The following is a 24,648-nucleotide window of genomic DNA, read 5'->3' as shown; positions in this document are numbered from 1 at the left end:
AATCTAAGACTTCACAATGCACTGGCCAGACCGCACCAGAAGTACTGTGCAGGTTGTCCCATTACAGGAGTTGCATCCATTGGAATGAGGAGTGAAGGAAAGAGCAACAAGTGTGAATGTGACATAAGAAATAGGAGCAGGAGTCGGCCATTCGGCCCCTCAAGCCTGCTCCGCCATTAATTATATCATGACCGATCTTCAACCTCCACTCCACTTTCCCACTTGATCCCCATATCCTTTGATTCCCCTAGAGTCCAAAAATCTATCTGTCTTGAATCTACTCAACGACCCAGCATCCACAGCCCTCTGGGTAGTGAATTCCAAAGATTTACAAGCCTCCTCAGTCCTAAATGGCTGACCCCTTATCCTGAGACTATGCCCCCTAGTTCTAGACTCTCTAGCCAGGGCAAACAACATCTACCCTGTCACCCCCCCCCCCCCCCCCCACCTTTCAAAATCTTGTTTCAATGAGACTACTGACCAGGAAAGATTACAGAAGCTCTAAGTTTCCAATGAGGTATAAAGTATTAAATATGGACAAGCTGAACCCAGAATATTGAATCAAAAGCTGCTTTAAAACCAGTGTTAAATTTCTTTTACTCAAACTGTTTAGCAAGACTTGCCAGTAATAGGCACGTGTTGGGCACTCAACATGCAGTTGCCCACTATGTTGGGGTTGTATCAGAGGGGTCAAATGGATTTCTTATCCCTGAACTTGTGTTCAGTGTGCCCTGTGGGTCTTAATTCTAAAATATGGTATCTTTTTATAAAAGAAAAATAAATTCCTCTTTCTTCCCCCACAATAGTTCTAAACCTCCTGGGGCCTGTTCATGGAAGGTGACTTGAGGGTGATTCTGTGGAACATTCCCAGTGTTAAATACTCTTCAGGAGAGCAGAGCTGGTGGTAGAGAACAGTACATGTTGAAAGATGGTTTTGAAATGATTAACAGTAACCTGTTCAGACCCTCCTGAAAACCTACCTCTTTGACCAAGCTTTTGGTCACTTGTCCTAATGTCTCCTCCTTTTGGCTTGGTGTCAATTTTGTCTGATTTAGGCTCCAATGAAGTGTCTTGGGATGTTTTACCATATTAAAGGTGCTATATAAATGCAAGATGTTCTAGCAAATGATTGTTGATACTACCAGGAACGTGCTCCTTCAAAAAGCCACAATGCCGTGCACACATGCAATTGTTTCCACATAGCTAATGCATTTTTGTACTCTGGTTTCTAAATGACTTCTGAACACTGAGGTTTCCCTTTTTTTCCTTTTCGAAGCCATTCGTCTATCCTAGGAAAAGCAGTGTCCGATTTTACGGTGAGGCTATTCCTGAGGTAAATGCAGTGGAAACAACAACACTTCTCGGTGTCACCGAAGGGGTTGAAGACAATCTGCCTGGGACTGCAGCCGAGGGAGTGAAGTACTGGGTAGGTTGGCTGTTCAAATGTTTTTTTCTTTTAGCACTGCAGGTTACTTTTGTCAGCATTTTTATTCTGAATACTCTAACACACTCCCTGCTTGGGTAGGGATGAGGGTTTGATAATGTTGAAAGAATGGGCAACATAGAAATGAAATATTGGATGTGGCATCTAGCTCCTTGTGTACTTCTGTTTGATGAATTCTGTCCACAACAGATATTGAATGTTGTTCATGTGTAAGATTATGTTGGGTGGAGGAAGTGACAGTCAACATGTGGGAGATCCTCAAAGCAAGGAGGTTGTCTGCTGAGATTGGTTACTGGTATTAGACTTTACCAGATGGTGCAGTCCTCCAACATGGAATGGAAGGATGGTGGGTTAGGCCCATGTTCCCCCCCTCAAGGGTACATTTCAGCCAGGTTATCCTTGGAAGAGTTGATGAGAACAGTTGAAGGGTAATCAATTGTGGAACGAGGCTTAGAGAGATGCTCCACTTTAGCAACTGTGGGGATGTGGATGAAAATCCTTGCCTTCTAGCAAGTTGTAAAAGCTGATGGGGACATATTCTGAGTGCCAGCTTGCCTAAATAACCAACACTGAGATGAGACCAGTCCTAGTTTTCCTTCCCTGCCATGGGGTAGGATGGTTGCTTTCTCCTGCAGTCTCATACGAGTGTTATATTGCTGGATATTCCTTGTGTTGTGGGTGGTTTTTGTTCGCACAAGATTTCGCACCTTGACTGAAAACCCGACTCAGAAGCCACCTGTTCACACCTCTGGGCCTTGTGTATCTCTCTCCATTTCAAAATGGTAACTTGCTTCCTGGGCTACTGGTAATGTAAGATCATTTGTAGAGGAATTGTTGGGTTGGCAGAGTATTTCTTTTAATAGTAGGGCTCAGAAAATATCTTTTGCTAAGTCAAGATACTTCAGGCATCACCCTTGGCAAAACTCAGTCACTTGGTCAACAAGATCAAACATGGTGGTATCATAGGGGTGTGACCATTAGTCCAGTATTATGCCTGTTTTGTCCTTTGTTGGTTTTGAAGTGTTTTTACAACAGTCATTGTGGTATACAGTGCTTTCCTTTTTTGAGTTCCCTCTTTCTATACGGAAATGTATTGATGCAACTTAGCAGATCGCTCTCTGAAATTGGCTGCTTTGAGAATCAACTTGTTGATCTTGATCCATTTTCCAGCACCGTCCGAGTACCTACGTGTGGCTTCTCCTGGGGTATCCGTTTCTAGCGCTTGCCCATGGCCTGGCTTCCTTCATTGCCTGGATCCTGGTGTTCACCATCCCAGTAGCCAAGCTTAATGGCAGAGCCATCACTGTCATCCTACTAATCCCTCCTGAGCAGCTTCAGATCAGACAACCCAAGAGGGTAAGATGCTTCTCGAGCAATGTGTAGTATGTCCTGTTTTGGTTATCAATCTGAACATTAAATGAGGTTCACACTATAATCTCAGAAGTCAAGGCAAACTGACCTTCAGGAGCATTTCTACCCCTCGTCCCAATGAGGGATGTTTGTGTTCTTCAGTCTCCCACGTCAGCATCCAGCACTCCCCGGTCAGACTCAGTATGGGTTGTTAAAACCTCTCCCACACCAAGCTTTCAAATGACTGAATTTAGCAGTGGACATGGTGTTTCCTGCTGTGCATCTCCGCTGTCTTGCCCAGAGGCAAACTAAACCTTTCCTTCGCAATGTCTCCACACACTTCATTTATGGAGAAGATGGCCCTCGCTACCTCTGCACATTGTAACTCTGTGTACATGTGTAACATCTGATTATCAGAACAACACTGGCCATCTGTCACCAGCTTTGTAACATGATTATTTTTGGTGAGGTGAGCTCGAGCAGTGTGCTGTTGGCCAGTATGTGCCAGGCTGCCCATTCTAAATGGTATGGGGCAGAATAACAAATGGTGACCGGCCAAACTGATGCTTTTATTTGATAGGCTGAGCCCTGCAGAATCCATCCTAGATTTTCATTGGTACCGCACTTGGACTTTATTAAAGCTGTTGGCGAGATTTCCAGTGGCTCTGTGCTAATTTAGCAAAAACCGTTTGCACCCATCCGATGATATAGCAACTGTTAGTTCCACTGGAAATTGTACATCAATTTCCCCCCCTTCCCTTCATGTAGCAGAGCACCAATGATGTGTAACTGGTCGCTGGAAATGTACAACCTCTGTGGCTGTACTATAATCCTAAAACTGAGGCTCCTACTCTGACCAGTTCTAGACTCCAATTGGGTGCAGTCGATCCAAAATGGGACAAGTTTCCAGACACAGTGCTGCAAAATGGCTCACATTTGCCTGTATAACCAGGGTTGCATTCCAAAAGTGATTCATAGTGTTGAGATGTCTCAACACCAGGATCTTTGATTTTTGACTTGACTTTGTTCTTTCTCTTCCTCCCCACCCCCAGACCGATGTTCCTCTGGATGGGGAAGTGATCCTATGCTGTTACCATGCTATGAATTTCTACTATTACAAATATACTGTGATTGGCATTAATGTGTTTGCTGTGAGTATCCTTTTGAACAGTGCTCATCACTTTAACTAGTTTGGGATTGGGGGTGGGGGGAATGATTCCCATTGCCTACTCTTCACACTACAAGTTATGAATTATTGACTTGCTTATTTACTGACACACTTCTGATCTCCTTGGGTTATCCAGCTCCCAGCTAGGTTTGTTTGTCTTTCTTTCTCCCCCTCAACTTTTTGGACGATCTCCCAACTAAGGCTTCCAAGCGGCTTGTAAACCAGTTATAAAGAGGGGAAAGAGAAGAGCATTGGAGGTTTATTTAACTCCTGCCTCTGGGAAGTATCTCCTATTGCAGCCTCCAATAGCATCACTACACAAGAAACCAAGAGTAGTCTCCTCCTGTTTTAACTTTAATTTTATATATATAACGCACCCTTTTGGATGGTCCCATAAGCAGTGCTGTCCAATAGAATTCACTGACTAGCCATAAATGTGGTTACATCAACACTATTTTAGCCACTTGCACCAATTTTAGTAGACAACACCTTGCGCACACTGCATGTAAATGTACTTCACGTGCAGGTTTACTTGACAAACATCTACTGCCATTCACTGACCACGGGAGTAAAACAGTTAACTATCAAACACTTGCAATGCTGTTGGTCTCAGTTTTACCGACAAGTGCTCAAAGTTCACACACATATGCTGTATGAATAGTATTTGCAATCACAGGCCCAACAACTGTATTGCTCTTTTTTAAATTTAGTAATCAGAAATGTAATTGGACATGTGGCTAATGTATTGGACGACAATGTGCAATTTTGCCACTGTCTCCCAGTCAAAAGCAAATAGATTCAGAACACGTTTTTCCCTGGCCCCCCCAACTCTAAACTGAACTCCAACTCCTGGAAGATATTTTTACTTCTCGTTCTCCAGCTAATGGTGCAAGACTTGAGCCGGGTCAGACCAAACGGGCTGTGTTGGAGCTGGTGGGGAGACAAGTCCGGGGGGCGGGGGTGCATTGGAGGTATGATTGTGGTCAGTGATCATTAGTGGTGCCTCTAACAGATGCAGCATCCTGCTATAACAGATGATGCGAATCTATTGCTGACTTTTTTGTTTTCCATGGGAGTTATCTCTTTAACATAATCTTCAGATCTGCTGCCTCTAGTAATAGTCGCTCTGGTGCTGGGTTATGCTGATACAAAGAATCACTATGCCAGCTCACCTGTGAAATTCGTACTCTCCATCATGGCCATAATCCCTCTGTCCTACTACATTGGGATGGCAATCGCCAGGTAAGTGGAAGTTTTGTTTCAAAGGTAACCTTTTTAAGAACAGGCATGGATTTTTGGCCTGGGATTGGTGGCCAGGCATGTTTGAACCAACTGGACTTCTGATAGGTTTAAGAACTGGATCTTTTGGTTGAACTCAACCAGTAAGTGGGTTTCAAGGGGCATTTTCAACTAGCAATACCTGTTCCTGAGCACTGTGTCCAATTATCCCTGCTGAGAAATGTGTGGATGTTGGATGAGAGCCTGAGATACCCTCTATGGGGCTGATAGTTACAACTGAGGCTCTAACATAAAGCTTTCCTGCATTCAAATAAACCATGCCCATTCAGTTGATGCAAGCTTTCCATGAAACCCTGCCCCCCTCAAAAAAGCAATGCTTCTTTCCCAGGTGGGTCAAAAATGTCCTTTCCAGCCCCAAGATCACTGGGATTTTCTGTCCCAGGTGCCTTGTATGGCCCAGCATATTTCTACCCTCTGGTCTGGCCTGTACTGGCAGAATGGATATGAAGATGAGGTTTGACCAAACACCTGCAGCTGTGTTGGACCTGGGCGGTTAGGACCATGGCCGCAGTTGAAAGTCCTGATGGACAGTTTTTTACTTTTTTTTTTAAACAGCCCTTTAAATCTTCAGCCTGGCCCCTGGGGATCAACTGCACCCCCTGTCCAACTCTGGTCATTGGGGATCTGGGAGTAGGTCAGTGTAGCAGTGTTTAGCACTGCTCCCCTGTGGGTGCCTAGGGAATTGAGGCAGGGAACAGCTCGTTTTCCCCCCTCACTTAGTCTGCCTTCAGCCTATGTCCACTGCAGTCACAGGCCGAGCTCCACCCCCGACTGGGAAACCTCGGGGCAACATGAAAGGGCAGAAGCCTGGTGGTCAGGTCTCCGGCCCTTTTCCAGACCTTTCCCACCTGGTGAGCTGGAAGTTCTTGGGAAGGGAAGGAGTTGTTGGGGGAATCCAACATATAGAAGGCACTTGTGCTAAAGTCGCTGCAAAATCTTGTTTCTGATATCCCTCCCTTACCCCCCAATTCTGAAGGTGTTGGAAGGCTCATTGTCCTTCCCTGGGCAACATTTTCTGGACGAGAGTGGGGGGCGCACATGGGTGAAAGAACCTGGAGGGGAGTGATTTTTTATTGCACCCCAGCTGCACAATTGCAATGGGAGCTCTGCAGAGTGGAGTACTGCACCAGTTCAGAGCTGGGAACGCTGCCCCGTAGCAGCATGCTATTGCTGCCACAGCGTTTACTTGCGACTGTCATGCCCAGATAAACACTCTGCTGTCGGCGAGCCTGGCTTTCCCCCTAGAGAATGCTCTCCATCACTTCCTGTTTTATCTCAGTGCTGTTTCCTATCCAGTCAAAGTAGAACCTTCCCCCACCCCCACCCCACCACCCCGAAGAATAAATACACAAATAGATCCATTTTTAAAAAATATCCCCAAGGATGTAAAATGGCTAATTCTGGTTCTGAAATGATACTTGCCGTTCATTTCGGGGGTGGGGGAGTGGAAGGGGGTTGCTGCAGAAGTCTTGACACTCCTGGCAATTGGCCTGAAGATACTGTCTGTGGCTTGTTTCTGTCCTGTCATGTGGTATAATTGGTTTCCTTCTGATTAAAGTTCTCTTCTGTTTATCAAACTTGTATTTTAACAGCATCTGCAGATAGACCGCAAACTGACTTGGGGCTGAATTCTATTTTGAGTGATGTGAGCACTATTGCGATGTTCTATTCAATGCCTTACTCTAAAGTCCAGTCTATAGAATTGCTCCCTCGTTGTGCTTATTTGTCAGTCTGCCCACTGCTTTTCATCCACTTGAGTGAAATAGATGGTCAGGTGGGCTCCATTCTGGACATGAGTCTTCCCTGCCTGGTTTCCCCTCTGTGCATGGCCCAGGCTGCCAAAGTACCATGAGAAAATCTACCCTAATGTGGTTCCCACCCCCCCCCCCCCCCCAAAGACACCTCATGCAGCCCACAGTCAAAGCTTAAGCCTCCCTTGCACTACCTTACTGAAGTGCTGTGGAAAGTCCCAGTCTTCGACTGATCGTAATGAGCAGTGAGGGAAGATTGGAGAAGGTTAAACTCCTAGAGTTGAAGGTGGTTCAGGAGAGCAGCTAGTGTACTGAGAATATATTCACTGATAAATGTTGGAGTAGTGGAGGAAAAAAGAACAATGAGGATGTTCTGAGAGGCTAGATGCTAAATTGGAGAGTTGGGGCACATACAAACATGTGAAATTGACAGGCAGGAAAAGGCCAGCTGGTCAATCAAGCCTGGCCCACACTCCATGATGGTCAGAGCATTCTGACCAAACACTTCCTCCCTCACCCTACAGCCATGTAATCTCCTGGGAAGGGCAAGAAAACCCAGGGCCAATAGGGGGGGGAAATAATCTGGAAAATTCCCCACCCCTCCCCAGCGATCGAAATCACATAGACCAAGTGGTCATCTATAAAGACACTTGTTTTCTAGAGGTTGCACACTATAGACTTGGCATGGGAGGTTGGATCAATTTTGCTTGTGTGGGAGGGGAGGAGAAAGGGGCTCCAAACCCCTGTCATACAGCACCAGCAGACTTGCACTCAGGCGGGATACAAACCTGGCCATGGGGGCAAAAGGGTAGCCTCTAACCTCCTGTCGCCCTGTCCTAGGCAGGGTTGGTGATTGCTCTGGTGACCCTAGTTACTGTTGCAGTCTGTTAGTTTGCTGTTTATAAACAGTGCTATTTCTGGGGCATGCTTCTAAAATGTGGGCCCTTATATATCCTTTACTGAAACTGGTGGTTTTCTAAGTTTTTTTTTTTGAAAGGGAAGGAAAGTCTGAGCTCTTGTTTATCTTAAATTGATTTCTTGCTAGGGAACATGTCATGGTTCTGAAATTGAGCATTTTGTCACTGAAAGAGCTTGGTGTGACTTTATACTTGATATGTTGCATTTTCATTAAATAAAGTTGAAGGATTAAAATTCCACAGCAGCCAGGAATGGAGAAATATGTATTGAAGCCAGATAGACCAGTTTGTGGGATATAGCTATTTTGTGTATCTTTGAACTGAGCCAAATGACTCACCCAGACTTTTTGTCTGTGGTCCCATTTGATCAGGAAATGATGTCTTGGAGGCATCACCCCGGGGGGTGGGGTTTTTGGGATGGTGGGGGCTGCTGGCTAACCCCTGGACAGGAAAGGGGTTCAGATCAAACTCATAGCTTTCTATAGGGGCAAGAGCAGGAGCGCACATGGTCTAGAATCATTCATTCTTTTGTGTAAACTCTGGTGAGGGAGACGAGGGGTGGACAGGTCCCCTGTTTAAGATGGAGCTGGTCAGATTGAGAATAGAACTGACCTGAAGAAATGAATGTTTAACAAGTAATGGGGATAGTGTGTGCTTTGCATGCTCATTGGGTGAGATTTACTCTACCTGTTACTGTGTTCAGTTGCTGACTGTCTGCATCAGGCCTCACCACTAGTTGAGCCATTTCATTAGTGTTCAATCTTCCAACAGATTAGAGAAGCACACTTGGAATGTGTGAGATTATGATATTCAGTTCATGGAATGTACAGCACAGGAACAGGCCATTTGGCCCAACTGGTCTATGCCAGTGTTCATGCTCCACACAAGCCTCCTCCCTCCCCTACTTCATCTCACCCTATCAGCACACCCTTCTATTCCTTTTTCTCCTTTGGCTTCCCCTTAAATGCATCTATGCTCTTCACCTCAGCTACTCCTTATGGTAACGAGTTCCACATTCTTACCAGTTCCTGTAACAGTGAAACCATTTGTTTCTAGGTCACCTGGTCATGATTAGATATTGGGCAGGAAAGAGTCCCAAGTGCAGCTCCAACACCACTCAGGACAAGGCAGCCCATCCACCACCTTAAACATCCACTCCCTCCACCACTGGCGCACTATGCCTGCAGTGTGTGCTATCGACAGGATGCACTGTAGCAACTCACCAAGGCTTTTTCCAGCAGTGCCTCCCATAAGAAATAGGAGTAGGCCATTCAGCCTCTTGATCCTGCTCTGCCATTTAATACGATCATGGCTGATCTTCAACTCCACTTTCCTGCCCGATCCCCATATCCCTTGATTCCCTTAGAGGCCAGAATCTATCTCGGCCTTGAATATACTCCCAAACTTGTGACCTCTACCACCTAGAAGGACAAGGGCAGCAGGTGATTAGGAACACCATCTCCAAGTCTCTCTCCATCCTGATTTGGACAAATATCGGCCATTCCTTCATCGTCACTGGGTCCTATCTAACAGCACTGTAGGAGAACCTTCATCACATGGACTGCAGTGGTTCAAGGCAGCTCACCACCACCATCTCCAAGGGCAACTGGGATGGGCAATAAATGCTGGCCTCACCAGTAACAGCCACAACCAAAAACAATTTTATTTTTAAAAATTGATCCTCCTTTCCCTCGGGCGAGCTGACCATGGTGCTGTTCAGGCTACACCATTCCTTTTTGAGGAAAGGAGCGTTGCCCAGTGTATTCTGCTAGTGTGCAGTTAGTTACTTGTGTCCCATTTAAGGCTGTTGCCACTTCAGGGCATGTCTGTCCGAATGAGAACTTAGTCGGTGGCCTGTTGGGATCCTGAACCAGGGGCGTAACCGGGGGCCGGTCTCTAGTCGATCAGCAGCCCCAGTCCTTTTGCAAACTCGCTGGTGGTTGGAGTTGTGCCTAGGTGGAGCCGATCACCTCACTCAGCTGTTCCCAAACTGAGATGTGTTTTGGGAAGTGTGGTAATGGAAGTTTTGGGTTTCTTTGAGTAATGAGGTGTTCTGTAAAGATCCAGGTCTGCTGAATTTCTTTGGTGGAAGTTGGATTCCTTATGGGCCTGTTGGTGCCATGCCTCAGTACTTCATTACATAATGACGTGAAGCAAGGGCCAGAGTGGTTACGTCGCTAATGTGCGTTTTTTTGTGATTTACTTGTATTCAGTAACCGTACCTCTTTGTGTACTGGAGTTGGTTGGAAGAGCTCGGGCGGCCTTGCTGTTCGAAGTTGTCCTAATGCGTACACCAGTTTGAATCTGCTGTCCTGTCTTCAGTATTTCAGCTCAGAGTAACTTTGCGGTGGGTGCAGTGGTGAATGCCACGTTTGGCTCAATTACCGAGTTGACCTTCTACATAACTGCCCTGATCAAAGGCAACCGTAAGGGCAACAAGTGCTACGAGGAGGTGGTGAAAAGTGCACTGACCGGCACCCTGCTGGGGTGTGTGCTCTTCATCCCGGTGAGCTGCCGTTTTAGCAACGTTCTGTTTAAAAAAGCAAGCTGGGGAAAACCTCGCGCTGTCCAGGGTTTGAAACCTTCTAGTCAGGCGCATTAAAGCACAGAGGGAGAACTTAGCCCAATCTTTCCCACAAACCATGTGCAATCTTGTCCTATTGAGGGCTTGAGCCCACTTAATCTCCTGAAGGAAAATTCTGTATAAATGCACTTCCTAATCCCCCAAAGGTGATGGCGAAAAAACCAGAATATTCATCCGTCCTCACAGGTGAACGAGCCAATGGGGACCTCGGCAAGAATTGTTGCTTTTCTCCACCATTTGTGTCCTGTAGAATATTTGATCTGCTAATCCTTCCCTATTGCCTCTGATCCTGTTGCTAACCATATACTTGCCCAGCTCCAATGTGACTGTTGTGAAGCTGAGAGTTCAATTCACCACAATGTGCTTTTCTGAAACTCTACACCAGTGCTGCGTGGGTTGTGCTGTGACTGCATTGGTTGCCAGAACATTCCCAGAGTTGGCAACACTTTTTTTGAGTTGAAGGAATTGGTCCACAACATGCCCTTTCCTCACAGGTGGTTGTAACCACCAGTAAACCCTCCAGTGGACAGTGCCGTCCAGCTGTGAGTACTTGGCATCAGCAATCTCAAACCTGATGTTACTGCATTTTCCATCCAAGAGCGGAGCTTAATGCCTGATGTTCAAGAATCTAATGGATGGTGATCAAATTAGATAAAGCAATTGGGCTCCTCAATGGCTCGGCTGAGCAAGCATCTGAGCTGGCCAAAGCCGGGAGGACTCGGTTGAGTCCCTGATCTCTAATGAATTAGCTGGTCTCGGGTGGGATGGTGATGGGGTGATATCTGGAAATGCTTACTTTTATAAATCCTTGAGCAAAAGCACAAGACCAGAAACTGATGGCCTGTTTGTCCACCAGGGTATATCCATGGTGATTGGAGGATGTAAACACCAGGAGCAGAGGTTCAACAGCAGGTCAGCTGGAGTCAGTTCAGCGCTGCTCTTCATTTCAGTGGGAGGTAGGTGGCGAGGCACAGGAATCGCAAATACGTTCCGATTTGCAGACTATAAACAAACGCCGCAGGATAGACCCTGCGAGACCATTGCTATCCCCATGCTAAATATGGATTTGTCTTTGGGTTCACACACAAGTTGTAGCGCGGTCTGGGCGGGAGGAGCTGCCTTGGATGGATAGAATAGAGTAAGTTGGGAATGAGTGAAGGCCACTCCAAGCTCAATCCCGAAGCCAATCGCAAGGTTGCCTTGCTTGGGATCAATACCCCGAGAACATGGGAACAGAAGGAGGCCATTCAGTTAGATCATGGCCAATCTGTACCTCAACTCCACTGACCCACCTTTGATCCATATCTCTTGATACCCTGACCTAACAAATATATCCCTCGATCTTCAAAATTTCAATTGTCCCCCAGCATCTACAGCCTTTTGGGAGAGTTCCTGATTTCCATTGCTCTTCATGATGGGGGGAAAAAGCACTTCCTGAATTTTGGGAGCTCTAATTTTAAGATTTTCCCCCCCTCTATCTACATCAGATATAGGATCCTTGACTGCTGTTCTCCCAAGTGGAAGAGTAGGAAATCAGCCAGGGTTCCTGCACTCAGTAAAGGTTACTGTGTGTGTGTGGGTAGATGTAGTTGTGATGCCCCCCACAGTTGAATAATGTGCCAATGCCATCTCATTGACAGCTGGCACCAATGAGTGCACAGTGCCAGCTTGTGTATCTGCCTTCAGGAAAAGTTTTTCTGAATCTGCCACACACTGGTTGGGTCTACAGTCAGGGCCCTCTCATAGTTTGGGGTTGAGTTTCTGGCCCCTCGGGTGCTCGGCCTCTTCTTCCGCTGAAGACTGCAAGCAGCCTGTGGTACTGCCGGGCAATTTCTGTGGTGATGGGAGGCCAACTGTGAGAAGGCCTCTTTTAATATAACTAAACCGGCTCTTCCTTAAGTTTGAACTTGTAGCTCATTTTGCTTTTTTTTTTTGCAGGTGTGTTTGCACCAACCCTCTTCTCAAAGGCCTACGGAAGCCTGGTATGTCAAGGCTGCACCAACTCGTCGCAGAATGAGTCGGGTCCCTTTGAGTGCAGTGACTGTCACTTTAGTGTGGTATGGATTTATTTTTTTTTTGTTTAATTTAAAGCTTCATTTGGAGCCCTGTTGTCTCGGCTGGTTAAGAGGGTGAGGAGCTGAGCAAACTGGAAGGAATCCAGCTACAACCCTCTGGTTTGGGAAGTGCAGAATTAGCCGGAGTTAAGCTGCTCCTGACTTTTTGTTCCATCGGCCGCTGCTGGGAAACGAGGACAGGGTCCAACTTGGCCGCAGTCCGATGTCCACTCTGGCTCTAGATTGGGGCGTGGCTGGCCACTTGGGTTGGGTACTGGAAGGTGATTGTGCAAATATGTGGACGAGAACTTCACACCTCTGGTGGAGGGGGTGATGGTGAGAGAGAGGGGTACATAAGAAAAAGGAATAGGCCATATGGCCCCTCAAGCCTGTTCAGCCATGATTTTATTAAATGGCGGATTATCTACCTCACCACCTCCACTTTCCCGCTCTATCCCCGATTCCCTTAGTGTCCAAAAACCTATCGATCTCAGTCTTGAATATACTCGACTACTGAGCAAGCACAGCCCTCTCGGGTAGAGAATTCCAAAGATCCACAACCCTCTGAAGAAATTCCTTCTTATTTTGAGACTCTGACCTCTAGTTCTAGACCAGCCAGAGAAAACAGCCTCGACCGGTCAAGCCCTCTCAGAATTTTATTCTCTAAGGGAGGGGGTTCTACGTATTTCACTTTCTCCATCATTCAGTTGCCTGGAGGGAAAAATGTACTTTAGGACAATTCAGGACTTGGGTCTTAAATTCTCTTAACAGACTACCTCGTACTATTAATAAGAGAAGCCTGTGACCACCTCAAACCTGCTCCAGTCTTGCTGCTTAACCCTGCGGATAAGGCAGAATTGTTTAACTCCACTGTGTGACAGCCAGTGTAGTGATGAACGTCACACTCCCAGATCTAGTTTGCCTTCAGCTGCTGTTCTGTTGCACACTGTAGACTTCCTTTCCACGATTGCTGTAGTCTATTTAAATGTTCTCCTTTTGTACCTCGTCAAACTACCGGAAAATCCTCCTGCTGACAGTCTGTTTGCGGCAGGGGGCCGTGCCGAGTGGGCGAGGGGCTTCATGGAGTGGGTGCACGGAGTGCTGTGTGGGGAGTTCTGCACAATGCCCGTGGAGTTAAGACCCTTGTGTTTCACTGCCATCTGGTGGTAAGATGTGAATGCTGCAACACTTGCCATCTAAAGCAGGATTACCGCACCTAACCTGACACCCATAGTGGACATTTTTTGTCACCTGTGGCTACCACTTTTGGGTCTGGACTTGTTGTTTTTGTTTGAAGATTTGAGGTGGAGCATATGGAAGGTCAAATGCATAATCCTGGGTTTGCCAGTTGGCTTGCAATGATCTGTTTATATGCTAAACATTGGCTGTTTGTTATTAATCTGTAGCCAATATCTTTGACCATGCTTTTGGTCTCTGTCCTAATCTCCTTTATGTGGCTGTATCAAATTTTGTTTGAGAGCTCCTGTGAAGCGCTGTGGGATGTTTTACTACATTAAAGACATAGGATTTACAACAACTTGCATTTATATTTGAAAAGGTGAATTAGGTCTGTCCTTCATTGATACTCAAATATCTGTAATAAAGTAGCATTGATGTTTCAGGATTTTAAATTCTTCATGATTAGGAATTTTATTCTTTGACCTGTCTTCATTCTATTCCCCACAGCTGCAGAATAACACCTTGTTTCACAGTCACGTCCAGTAAGTGCACTTTTTTAAAAAATGCTTTGGTCTCTTGTTCCCCTCCTGCTTTCTGGTTTAACACAAGAGGAGAGGAGCCACATGGTGAATGAGTGGGCACTTGTTTTTTTGCATATTCAGTCTGTATACAAACTGGGGGATGAGGGAATGAAAGACCGAAATGGCTGAATGTAAATGCAGCAGATGAACAGTCATTTTCTGGTAACTATGTGGAAGGCTGCAGTAAGGGACAGATTAGATTGTTGCGGCAAGTGTGATTGGCTGCACTTTCTGGAGGCTGTCACTGAAGCATTGCACAAAAAGGTACGTTTCCTGTAGCTGAACGATAATTTTCTGGAATCTCCTCCCCCTGCAGGCCCCTGATCTACACTGTCTCCATACTTCTCCCAGCATCCTATGTGATCGGTCTGGTCTTTGCTCTGAAGACTCATACTCACATCTATGATATTCACATCAGTGACTGCCATGGTAAGTACCTCCCCACCCAGCCTCTCAAGGGGGGGGGGGGGGGTTAAGTTGCTTGTTTACTTGTCTGACTAATAAAGTAACACGTTGGCAAGGTACAAAACATCCCTGCCCACCAGGGCCAATCGCTAAACGTATACTTACCTCTACATTAGTTGGTCCAGTCAGTAGAACATTGAGTGAGCTGTTAGACAGTCAGTCACTCACCTAATGTTCCATTCAATCAATAACTCTCTTCTGATGTAGCTTTTTGACAGGCTTAATAGATTTTTTTTTTAAGACTGGTTATTTGGGTTTTATACCGAGAAGCTGTTATTTCCTGACATTGACCAATCTGGCACTGGTTCAGATCCAATCGAGAAATCTCCAACAAAATGCCCTTCAGTTGACCTCTGAATCTACTTGGCCCACTCCTCATGCAGATGTACCTGGTCAGTGGCCTTAAAGGGACGGGCCAGGTTAGCAAGCATGCTCCAAACTAACAGAGCAAATGCTGCAGGCAATGTGGTGGTAATGGATTGTAAACCTTCAGCAAAACACAAATTAAAAACAAACTAGCTGGTCGCCCTGGGCAACAGGTTCCTGTTCAGCCAGGGAATGGGGAAGCATTTCAACCAGCATTATCCAGAAACCCAACTTACAGAAATTAGTCTTGAACTGAGTGTAGAGGTGGAACTATATAAACTTCCTGATTCAAATGGTGGTTCTTCAACTTGCGGTATCTTGAACTGAAGCCAAGAACAAGCTGACCTGCTTTCTGACTATAATTGGTGTTTGAGAGCAATCCAGCATTTACTCTAAATCTGTGGGGATCTAAAGGAAACCTGGCTGTGCTATTGGGACAGAAACCCAGATCCCCTGCAGCTGTGTGGAATGTGACTGATGCCACCTCCAGGTGCCAAGGATGCTTGAAGGTGTCTCCTTCTCTGTTTCTATGGCCTTTTCTTGTGTAGAATGCAGTCGGGACTTTGCCCAGTATCATGCCTTTCCAATCACCTTGAGCCCCTGAATTCATAGAATTACTATGATTACATAGAATTACATTGAGTCCACAAGCCAACTGGTCTATGTTAGAGGCTCATGTGGAGCATAAACACTACCGGCATATCTTTCTAATCCTTTCTCCCTCGTGCTTATCTAGCTTCCCCTTTAAAATGCATCACTGTTCTCCTTTAAAGTAAGGAGGGCCGACTACCCATAACTTGTATTCAGCCTGGTGCTAGTACCTACTGAGCTGTCTGATTTATGAGCACCTTGTGCAAAGGAAGCTGTTTGCTGATGTTAGCTTAACTTGTACCTTCTCCCCAGTTCCAGGACATAGCCACAGTGTTGTCATTCACTGGTCACGATGGAGAGCTGTGGTGCTGCTCATTGTTGCTACTGTTTTCATGTCCGCCTGTGCAGAGTTGGTATCGGAGCATATCGACCCCTTGCTGTCCAACTCTGCAATCTCGTCGGTAAGTCACTGTGCGTTGCTGTCTCTCAATGTTCTGTTCAGATATGAAACCCCAGGTTGGTCCTGTGTCTGTGCCGAGTTAGTTTGCTGCATATAAACGATTTGGTTTTGTCTGCCAATATAATGGGCTGTGTTTTTGGTGTGGGGCCGTTGTTTGACTGGCCTCCTTCTATGCTACATAATTCTAGGAGTCATTCGGCCCATCATGCCTGTGCTGGTTCTTTGAAACAGCTATCCAATTAGTCCTGCTCTCCCTGCCCTTTCCCCGTGGCCTGCAGATTTTTCCTTTTCAAATATCTATTCAGTTCCCTTTTTGAAAGTTATTGAATCTGCTTCCACCACCCTTTCAGGCAGTGCATTCCAGATCATAACCACTCGCTGAGTTTTAAAAAAAAAAAAAACATTTTAAAGGGATCCTGGTGCTCTGAGGAACAGATAGGCCATTCAGCCCCTCGAGCCATTCAATTAGATGGTGGCTGATCTGTATCTTCACTCCATTTACCCACCTTGGTTCCATATCCCTTAATACCCCTTTGCCTAACAAATCTATGAATCTTGGATTTAGCATTTTCAATTGACCCCCAGCCTCAACAGCTTTTTGATGGAGAGTTCCAGATTTCCACTGTCCTTTTTTATGTTAAGTGTTTCCTGACATCACCCCTGAACAGCCCAGCTCTAATTTTAAGGTTATGCCCCCTTGTTCTGGACTCCCTCCACCAGAGGAAATAGTTTCTCTTTCTATCTTTTTTTGATCATTTTTAAACACCTCAATTAGATTGGCCTTTAATCTCCTATACTCAGGACTACAAGCCCAGTCTATGCATTTGGATCTTGATTCTTGATCCCCTAGTTTTGACTGAAAGGGAAAGAAAGAGATGGAGACTTTGTTTTATTCTAACTGCTTTTCCCCCTTGTGCTTTACTTTATCAAAAAAAAACAGTACTTCCTCGGTGTTACAGTCTTGGCCATGATCCCCGAGCTTCCAGAGATTGTGAATGGAATCCAGTTTGCTCTGCAGAACAACATCAGCCTGAGGTATGTTGCTGCTAGTTGGGGAGGTGTCAGTCTGATCTTTGTCCTTTTTTTGTGGGCAGTCTGCAGTCCAGTGACTGCTTGCCTAGTGCCCAAGACTTTGGGGAGGGTGAATAAGGCGATGGGAAACATTTGGGGTAGAGCTCGAGTATGTGGTGTGGAGCGTCAAGGAGCAGGAAATGTCTGTCTGCGCTCTCCATTCCACGGCCAGCTGTCCATAGTCTGAACCAGTTGGCCTGGGTGGTTCTTCATTAATCACAAGCTAGCTTGAAGCCAAAATGGCAAGAGGGTCCACGAGTAGGCATCGATCCGGTGTTTCTCTCATATAATGTACAAGAACAGAACGGACTATTGCAAAGAAGCATCATACAGAACAGAACGGACTATTGCAAAGAAGCATACCGACAACTGGACAACCAGGAACACTACAGACAGTTACCCGCAGACCCGACCAAAGAACACACCCATCAGCTCAACAAACTGATCAAGACCTTCGATCCAGACCTTCAAAACATCCTACGCACTCTCATCCCACGTACTCCCCGCGTGGGAGACTTCTACTGCCTCCCAAAGATACACAAAGCCAACACACCCGGACGTCCTATCGTATCAGGCAACGGAACCCTTTGTGAGAACCTCTCTGGATACATCGAGGGCATCCTGAAACCCATCGTGCAGGGAACCCCTAGCTTCTGTCGCGACACTACAGACTTTCTACAAAAACTCAGTACCCACGGACCAGTTGAACCAGGAACACTTCTCACCACGATGGACGTCTCGGCACTCTACACCAGTATCCCCCACGATGACTGCATCGCTGCGACAGCATCAATACTCAACACCAACAACAGCCAATCTCCAGACGCCATCCTACAACTCATCCGCTTTATCCTGGATCACAATGTCTTCACCTTCAATAACCAGTTCTTTACCCAAACACACGGAACAGCCATGGGGACCAAATTCGCACCCCAATACGCCAACATTTTCATGCACAAGTTCGAGCAGGACTTCTTCACTGCACAGGACCTCCAACCAACACTATACACCAGATACATCGACGACATTTTCTTTCTATGGACCCACGGTGAGGAATCACTAAAGAGACTACACGATAACATCAACAAGTTCCATCCCACCATCAAGCTCACCATGGACTACTCCTCAATCAGTTTCTGTCTTGGACACACGAATCTCCATCAAAGACAGGCACCTCACTCTACCGCAAGCCCACGGACAATCTCACAATGCTCCACTTTTCCAGCTTCCACCCTAACCACGTCAGAGACCATCCCCTATGGACAGGCCCTGCGAATACACAGGGTCTGCTCAGACGAGGAGGAACGCGATGGACACCTACAGACCCTGAAAGACGCCCTCGTAAGAACGGGATATGACGCTCGACTTGTCGATCGACAGTTCCGACGGGCCACAGCGAAAAATCACGTAGACCTCCTGACAAACACGGGACGCAACCAACAGAGTACCCTTCGTCGTCCAGTACTTCCCCGGAGCGGAGAAACTACGCCATGTTCTCCGCAGCCTTCAACATGTCATCAATGATGACGAACACCTCGCTATGGCCATCCCCACACCTCCACTACTCTCCTTTAAACAGCCACCCAACCTCAAACAAACCATCGTTCGCAGCAAATTACCCAGCCTTCAGGAGAACAGCGTCCACGACACCACACAACCCTGCCACGGTAACCTCTGCAAGACATGCCAGATCGACACAGATGCCACCATCACACGAGGACACCACCCACCAGGTGCACTGTTCATACTCCTGTGACTCGGCCAACGTTGTCTACCTCATACGTTGCAGGAAAGGATGCCCCAGAGCATGGTACATTGGCGAGACCATGCAGACGCTGCGACAACGGATGAACAGACACCGCGCAACAATCGCCAAACAGGAGGGTTCTCTCCCTGTCTGGGAACACTTCAGCAGTCATGGACATTCAGCCACCGACCTTCGGGTAAGCATACTCCAAGGCGGCCTTCGAGACACACGACAACGCAAAATCGTCGAGCAGAAATTGATAGCCAAGTTCCGCACCAATGAGGACGGCCTCAACCGGGATCTTGGGTTCATGTCACACTACACGTAACCCCACCAGCGAACAAATGTTATCTGTTTTTAATATATCGGGTCATTGACTGTCTTCCTTATATCTCTTTTTGGGGGTTTGTATATTCGGTGGCCTTTTTAGGTGACACCTTTCTGTCTGCTCACTGTGATTGCCTTGGCAACGGGCAGTAATCACCAGGCATTGTTTTGTGATCTTAAAATGCGAAGGATTCGAAAATATCATTTCCACACCGCCTGAGGAAGGGGAAAGCCTCCGAAAGCTTGTGGGATTAAAAATAAAATTGTTGGACTATAACTTGGTGGTGTAAAATTGTTTACAATAATGTACAAGGCAACTGCAAAAGTAGTGATCAAGGGGGGCACTGCTGATGGAAACCAATTGCTTGGAGTTGGGTGGGGGTATGATGTACTTCGGAAAAGGAAAGTGTTGCTGCCTTTTATAGATGCTTTGGGTTCATCCATCGTGATTCTGTCTCCTCAGCCTGGAAGTTGGAAGCTCCATCGCTGTACAAGTGTGCATGCTGCAAATTCCAGTCCTGGTGCTCTTCTCCGTCATTTATGTAAGTATTCAACTCCCCCATGTAGGTGTGCTCATTAGCTGAAAAGCAACTACGTGCTTCTGTGTACTGCCTTGCAGTAAACATCCTGAGGTGCTTCCCACAGGTCTACTCACTGAGCAGAGTTGGGAGAGGTCAAGGGGAGGTTCAGGGTGTTGACTGGGCCCCTGTGGGGATTTGCCACCAGTGCAATGGAAATGGCTTTGGAGACGGTGGGGGGGGGAGGAATTTGTACATAATGAAGATTTTGAATTCAATGCATTGGGGATGGGAGCCATTGGAGGTTGATGAGAAATGGGGTGATTGTTGTATGGGCAGCATATGGCAATTGATACTAGTTCAATTGCTAAATTTAAATCTGAGATAGCTTTTTGGCAATCAAAGGCAAGTATATGGAGTTAGATCACAGATCAGCCATGATCTTATCAAATGGCGGAGCAGGCACGAGGGGCTGAATGGCCTACTCCTGTTCCTATGTTCCTTCCTATGTAGCAGAGTCCTGCACAAACCAGATTGTGGAGGTGATGGATGCCAGGATGATGTAGCTGAGGGGGCAGCATGTGGGCCAGGAGAAGGGGAGGGGGGTGCCCCCCTGAATGGAACATTGGGGAAACCTTTGAGATGTGGGGGGGGTGTGGTGGGAGAAGCCAGTGCAGGAGTGGAACCAGAGTGGCGCCAGAGGTGGCCCACATGAGACTGAATGACCCATTGTGTCAGACGTAGTCAAGGTGAGCTAGGAGGCAGTGTGCCATGGGTTAGTCACCAGGGATGATCCCAGTGTTTCAAATGGGATGGAAACTTCACCAAAAGGATTTGAGTAGGGGCATGGCCTCAAACTGTTGGCGAGCACTGGGATAAAGAAAGGGGATTGGGAGATTGAGAACACAAGGTGAGCAGGTGGAGATTTGAGGTTGAAGGCTTTGGGGGAAGGGCAGGATTGGGTTGGATTGAAACTGGTAAACAAATATATATCTGGCGGGAAAAACACATGGTGGAAATGTGGGACATCCCTCTTCCCCTTTCCCCCTGCCCACCAAAAGAAGGGTGCAGTTGCTGAGTCAATTAAAATTTCAAGACTAATAGTTTTTTTTGTTGGGTAAGGGTGTTGAGGTACAGATCAGCCATGATCCATTAGAATGGCAGAACAGGCTTGAGGGGCTGAATGGCCACCTCCCTGTTGCTGTGGAACCTATCGAGCAAGGAATGGGTAAAAACATGGTGTTCAGTGGAATGCCAAGAGTTCATGTGCTGGGAGTGGAGCTTCAATGGGTTGAGTGGCCTTTTCCCATTGGTGCATCTAGTGCTACAGTGCCCATTCCTTTTTGGCAATGAGGTCCTCGCTCTGACACTGTGTAATCTCTCTAATGGAAAGCTGAGGCTCTGATTAAAGGTTACGACTGGATATAAAAACTTTGTGCCAAGAAAATTGTCTAACTGACCATGTGCCATTTGCTTTTTATTTAGCCTGTAGGATTTAACTTGCTGTTCAGTGATCTCCACCTTTGGGCATCGATATTCAGTGTCATCCTTATGAACTATATCTTCATGGACGGCAAGTGTGACTATTTCCAGGGTAGGTTGACTTTCATTAATGAGCTGCATAGAGGAATAAAATAGTAAAATATGTGGACTCTATCATACTGAATCTGTAAAGTACATAATGCTTGTGGGACAGAACAATACATGAGACCCACACCTGGAAGACAGAGCAGGACGTGAGTTGTTTACATTGCCTGCATAGAGGTGCAGGCAATCAAATGTTTGGCAATGGTCCCATTTGCATTTACTTTGTACTGTGACTTTGGGACAGAATGAAGGGCTGAGCGCATGTCCAATTGTAGCCTGACCAGTATCTGAGACATGTTCTCCACCCTGCTGGTGAGCAAGGGTACAAGCCTCTGTCCTGACCATTTACTAAGAAAGACAGACTGGCATTTATATAACACCTCTCAGGATGTCCTGAAGTGCTTCATTGGCTGCAGTCACTGAAATGTGGCAGCCAATTTGCACACAGCAAGATCTCAATCAGCAATGAGATAGCCAGCTAACATCTTAAACAGATAATCTGGTAAAGGATAAATATTGGCCAGGACACCAGGGAGAACTCCCCTGCTCTTTGAAATATGCCATGGGATCTTTTACGTCCACTTGAGGGCAGCCGGGGCCTCAGTTGACGTCTCATCTGAAAGACTGCATCTCTGACAGTGCAGCACTCCCTCAGTACTGGCGCTGAGTGTCAGTCTGGATTTTGTGCTGAAGTCTAGAGTGGGATAGGGTCACATCCCAACAACTAGCTGGATCTGTCTTGGATGTCTATAAAGAAATAATATGCAACCAGGCCCTACACTGGAATGCTTGAACAGTAACCTGTGCAGTTGACAGGTCTGAGACTTCTGATAGAATAGTTTGACTTTTCCTGTCCCTGGAGTATCTGCATTCTATAACACAACATTGTGACTTGGATACATGGGGGAAATTGAATGATGCAATAGGTCAGCACACTGACCTTTCATCCCCTGGATATATATCCAGCCTGCAGTCATTGAATGATGGACTCTCCATAAATGGGCAATTTTGACCCAGATCCTGGTGGGCATAGGCACAGTACTTGGCACAAACCTATCCACAGGGGTGGGGGGGGGAAAACAACTGATCTGGGGACATGTTGCATTGATCAGAGGGTGCTTGATGCTGGAGCCAAAGCACGTTCTTGGAGAGCAGAGCTTTCCTGAGTCCAACCTGTGCCACACCTGACACTGGCTGCCTGAAATGGGACCGTATTCCATCTCCCAGTGCTAATAGCCCTCACCTCAAGCAGTGTTAGATTGGCAAAAGAACCAGAGGGCGGATGAGAATTTTTTTTAACGTAGTGAGTTGTGGTGATTTGGAATGCACTGCCTGAAAGGGTGGTGGAAGCAGATTCAATAATTTTCAAAAGGGAATTGGATAAATACTTGGAAAGGAAAAATTTACAGGGAAAGAGCGGGGGAGTGGGACTAATTGGATAGCTTTCAGAGTGCCGGTACAGGCACGAAGGGCCAAATGGGCTCCTTCTCAACTGTATTATCATTACTTAATGACCAGATAATTTTTAACATGCTGATTGTGGGATCTTGCTGTGTGCAAATCAGCTGCCATGTTTTCCTACATTACAACAATGACCATACTTCAAAAAGTACTTAATTGGCTGTGAAGCACTTTGGGACATCCTGACCTCATGAAAGGCACGCTAGAAGTACCAGTCTTTTCTGTGATTGGGTTACAGTCGAACGTCCTTTCGTAGCTTGAGTGCACTCTGATCTATTCTCAAAGTTGAAGGACTTTCTGGCAGTTTAAACAGCCCCACTTTGTATTTTAAAGAGGAAAATTACAAAACAATTGTTAGGACTGAGGACTGTGAGATGCATCCTTGCCTGTGGGCCCCAGGTTTGAATCCCTTGTACTCCTGGTCTAAGCTAAACTAAATGGAGCTGTTCTGATCCAGTTCCAGTATTTGAGGCCAGGAGACTGCCTCATGTAAAATCTGACTGGGTTGGGTGTTGGTTTTGAGGCCAGAATCTGAGCAACACTGGGACAGAGCAGCAAGAGCTTGAATGGAATTGCATAGAATTTTCAGCACTGAAACAGGCCATTTGGCCCAACTGGTCTATGCTTGTCTGTATCTCTGGATTGCTTTATGCAACAGTTGGGTGCTGAGCAGAAAATCTTCCATTCCTCAGCACAGGGTGTCTTTTGCCTTAAGCAATTTTCTGAAGTGGGAATTTACCATCCTTAATTGTCCCCACAGGTACAGCGCTGGTGGTGGTCTACCTAATCATCATGGCCATGTACTTCTTTGCTCCATCTCGAACTGGATGCTGAGGATTCATTGAACTGCTTACATGACTTGAAATAGTTTGATTGAACAGCTCTAGAATAGTTATCGGCAGCCAGCAAGTCTTCAGAATCTCCTACTCCATTTCTACTGGCTTTAGGAGATGAACTATGATTCAGCCATCTTAAATCGGAGTTGATGCTGCTGTGTGAACTAGAGTCCTCGGAGTGCTGACGTCTAGTGGCTGACACCGCCGTTAACCTTCAAATTGTGTTGACATTTTAACTGTCCAGTGATGATTCAATTCCCCTCGCGTCGACCAACTTCTCTGATCATTTTCCTGCCGTCAGCGTTCTGCATTGTGGGTTTGTGTTGGCGTGAGGAGAGGGAGAGCTGGACTATCTCTTGCTTCAGATTTTTTTGACTAGGTTCTGTGGTGAGACTGTCTCTGAAGCAGTGTGGGCTACATTCAAAGAACATTTTCCTTTTATCAGACGGTTCCTGTTTCTGGTGTTTGATCTAAATAGGGTTTTTCATGTTTTTTGGAAAAACTGAACTTGTGCTAAAGTCTCGGTTAAAAATATTTTTGGGAGGAAACTGTTGTGACTTTGTTACTAAAATAATTTACTAGATGTACAGTGTTGGAGGTACTTTGCAGTCAGGCAAAAGTGTATTTATAGGGTCAATTTGGACTGTTTAAAATAAAATTTATATCTCAAACTTGCCGTTACATCAAAATTGCAGCATACAGGCCATTTGGCCCAATTGGTCTGTGCTGGTGTTTATGCTCCACACGAGCCTCCTCCCTCCCTACTTCATCTCACCCTATCAGCATATCCTTCTATTCCTTTCTCCTTCATGTGCTTACCTAGCTTCCCCTTAAATGAATATATGCTATTTGCCTCAACTACTCCTTGTGGTAGCAAGTTCCACATTCTTGC

General features: G+C 46.3%; 1 protein-coding gene across 1 annotated transcript in view; it reads left to right on the top strand.

The window, feature by feature from the left end:
- cax1 (cation/H+ exchanger protein 1) overlaps positions 1-24,445 on the top strand; it is a 44,010-nt gene extending 19,565 nt beyond the window's left edge. The window contains exons 6-19 of the mRNA XM_068005198.1: positions 1,277-1,426; positions 2,615-2,800; positions 3,847-3,949; positions 5,063-5,204; positions 10,252-10,435; positions 11,370-11,469; positions 12,452-12,570; positions 14,254-14,288; positions 14,644-14,756; positions 16,062-16,210; positions 17,150-17,244; positions 19,818-19,896; positions 21,358-21,466; positions 23,681-24,445. Coding sequence (XP_067861299.1) covers positions 1,277-1,426; positions 2,615-2,800; positions 3,847-3,949; positions 5,063-5,204; positions 10,252-10,435; positions 11,370-11,469; positions 12,452-12,570; positions 14,254-14,288; positions 14,644-14,756; positions 16,062-16,210; positions 17,150-17,244; positions 19,818-19,896; positions 21,358-21,466; positions 23,681-23,754 — 1,638 coding nt within the window. The 3' untranslated portion in view covers positions 23,755-24,445. The remainder of the gene's footprint in view (positions 1-1,276; positions 1,427-2,614; positions 2,801-3,846; positions 3,950-5,062; positions 5,205-10,251; positions 10,436-11,369; positions 11,470-12,451; positions 12,571-14,253; positions 14,289-14,643; positions 14,757-16,061; positions 16,211-17,149; positions 17,245-19,817; positions 19,897-21,357; positions 21,467-23,680) is intronic.
- Positions 24,446-24,648: the final 203 nt, after the last annotated feature.

Source organism: Heptranchias perlo, chromosome 24 (assembly GCF_035084215.1).
Source record: "Heptranchias perlo isolate sHepPer1 chromosome 24, sHepPer1.hap1, whole genome shotgun sequence".
Taxonomy (NCBI): Eukaryota; Metazoa; Chordata; class Chondrichthyes; order Hexanchiformes; family Hexanchidae; genus Heptranchias; species Heptranchias perlo.
This window is presented reverse-complemented; position numbering and strand designations above follow the sequence as displayed.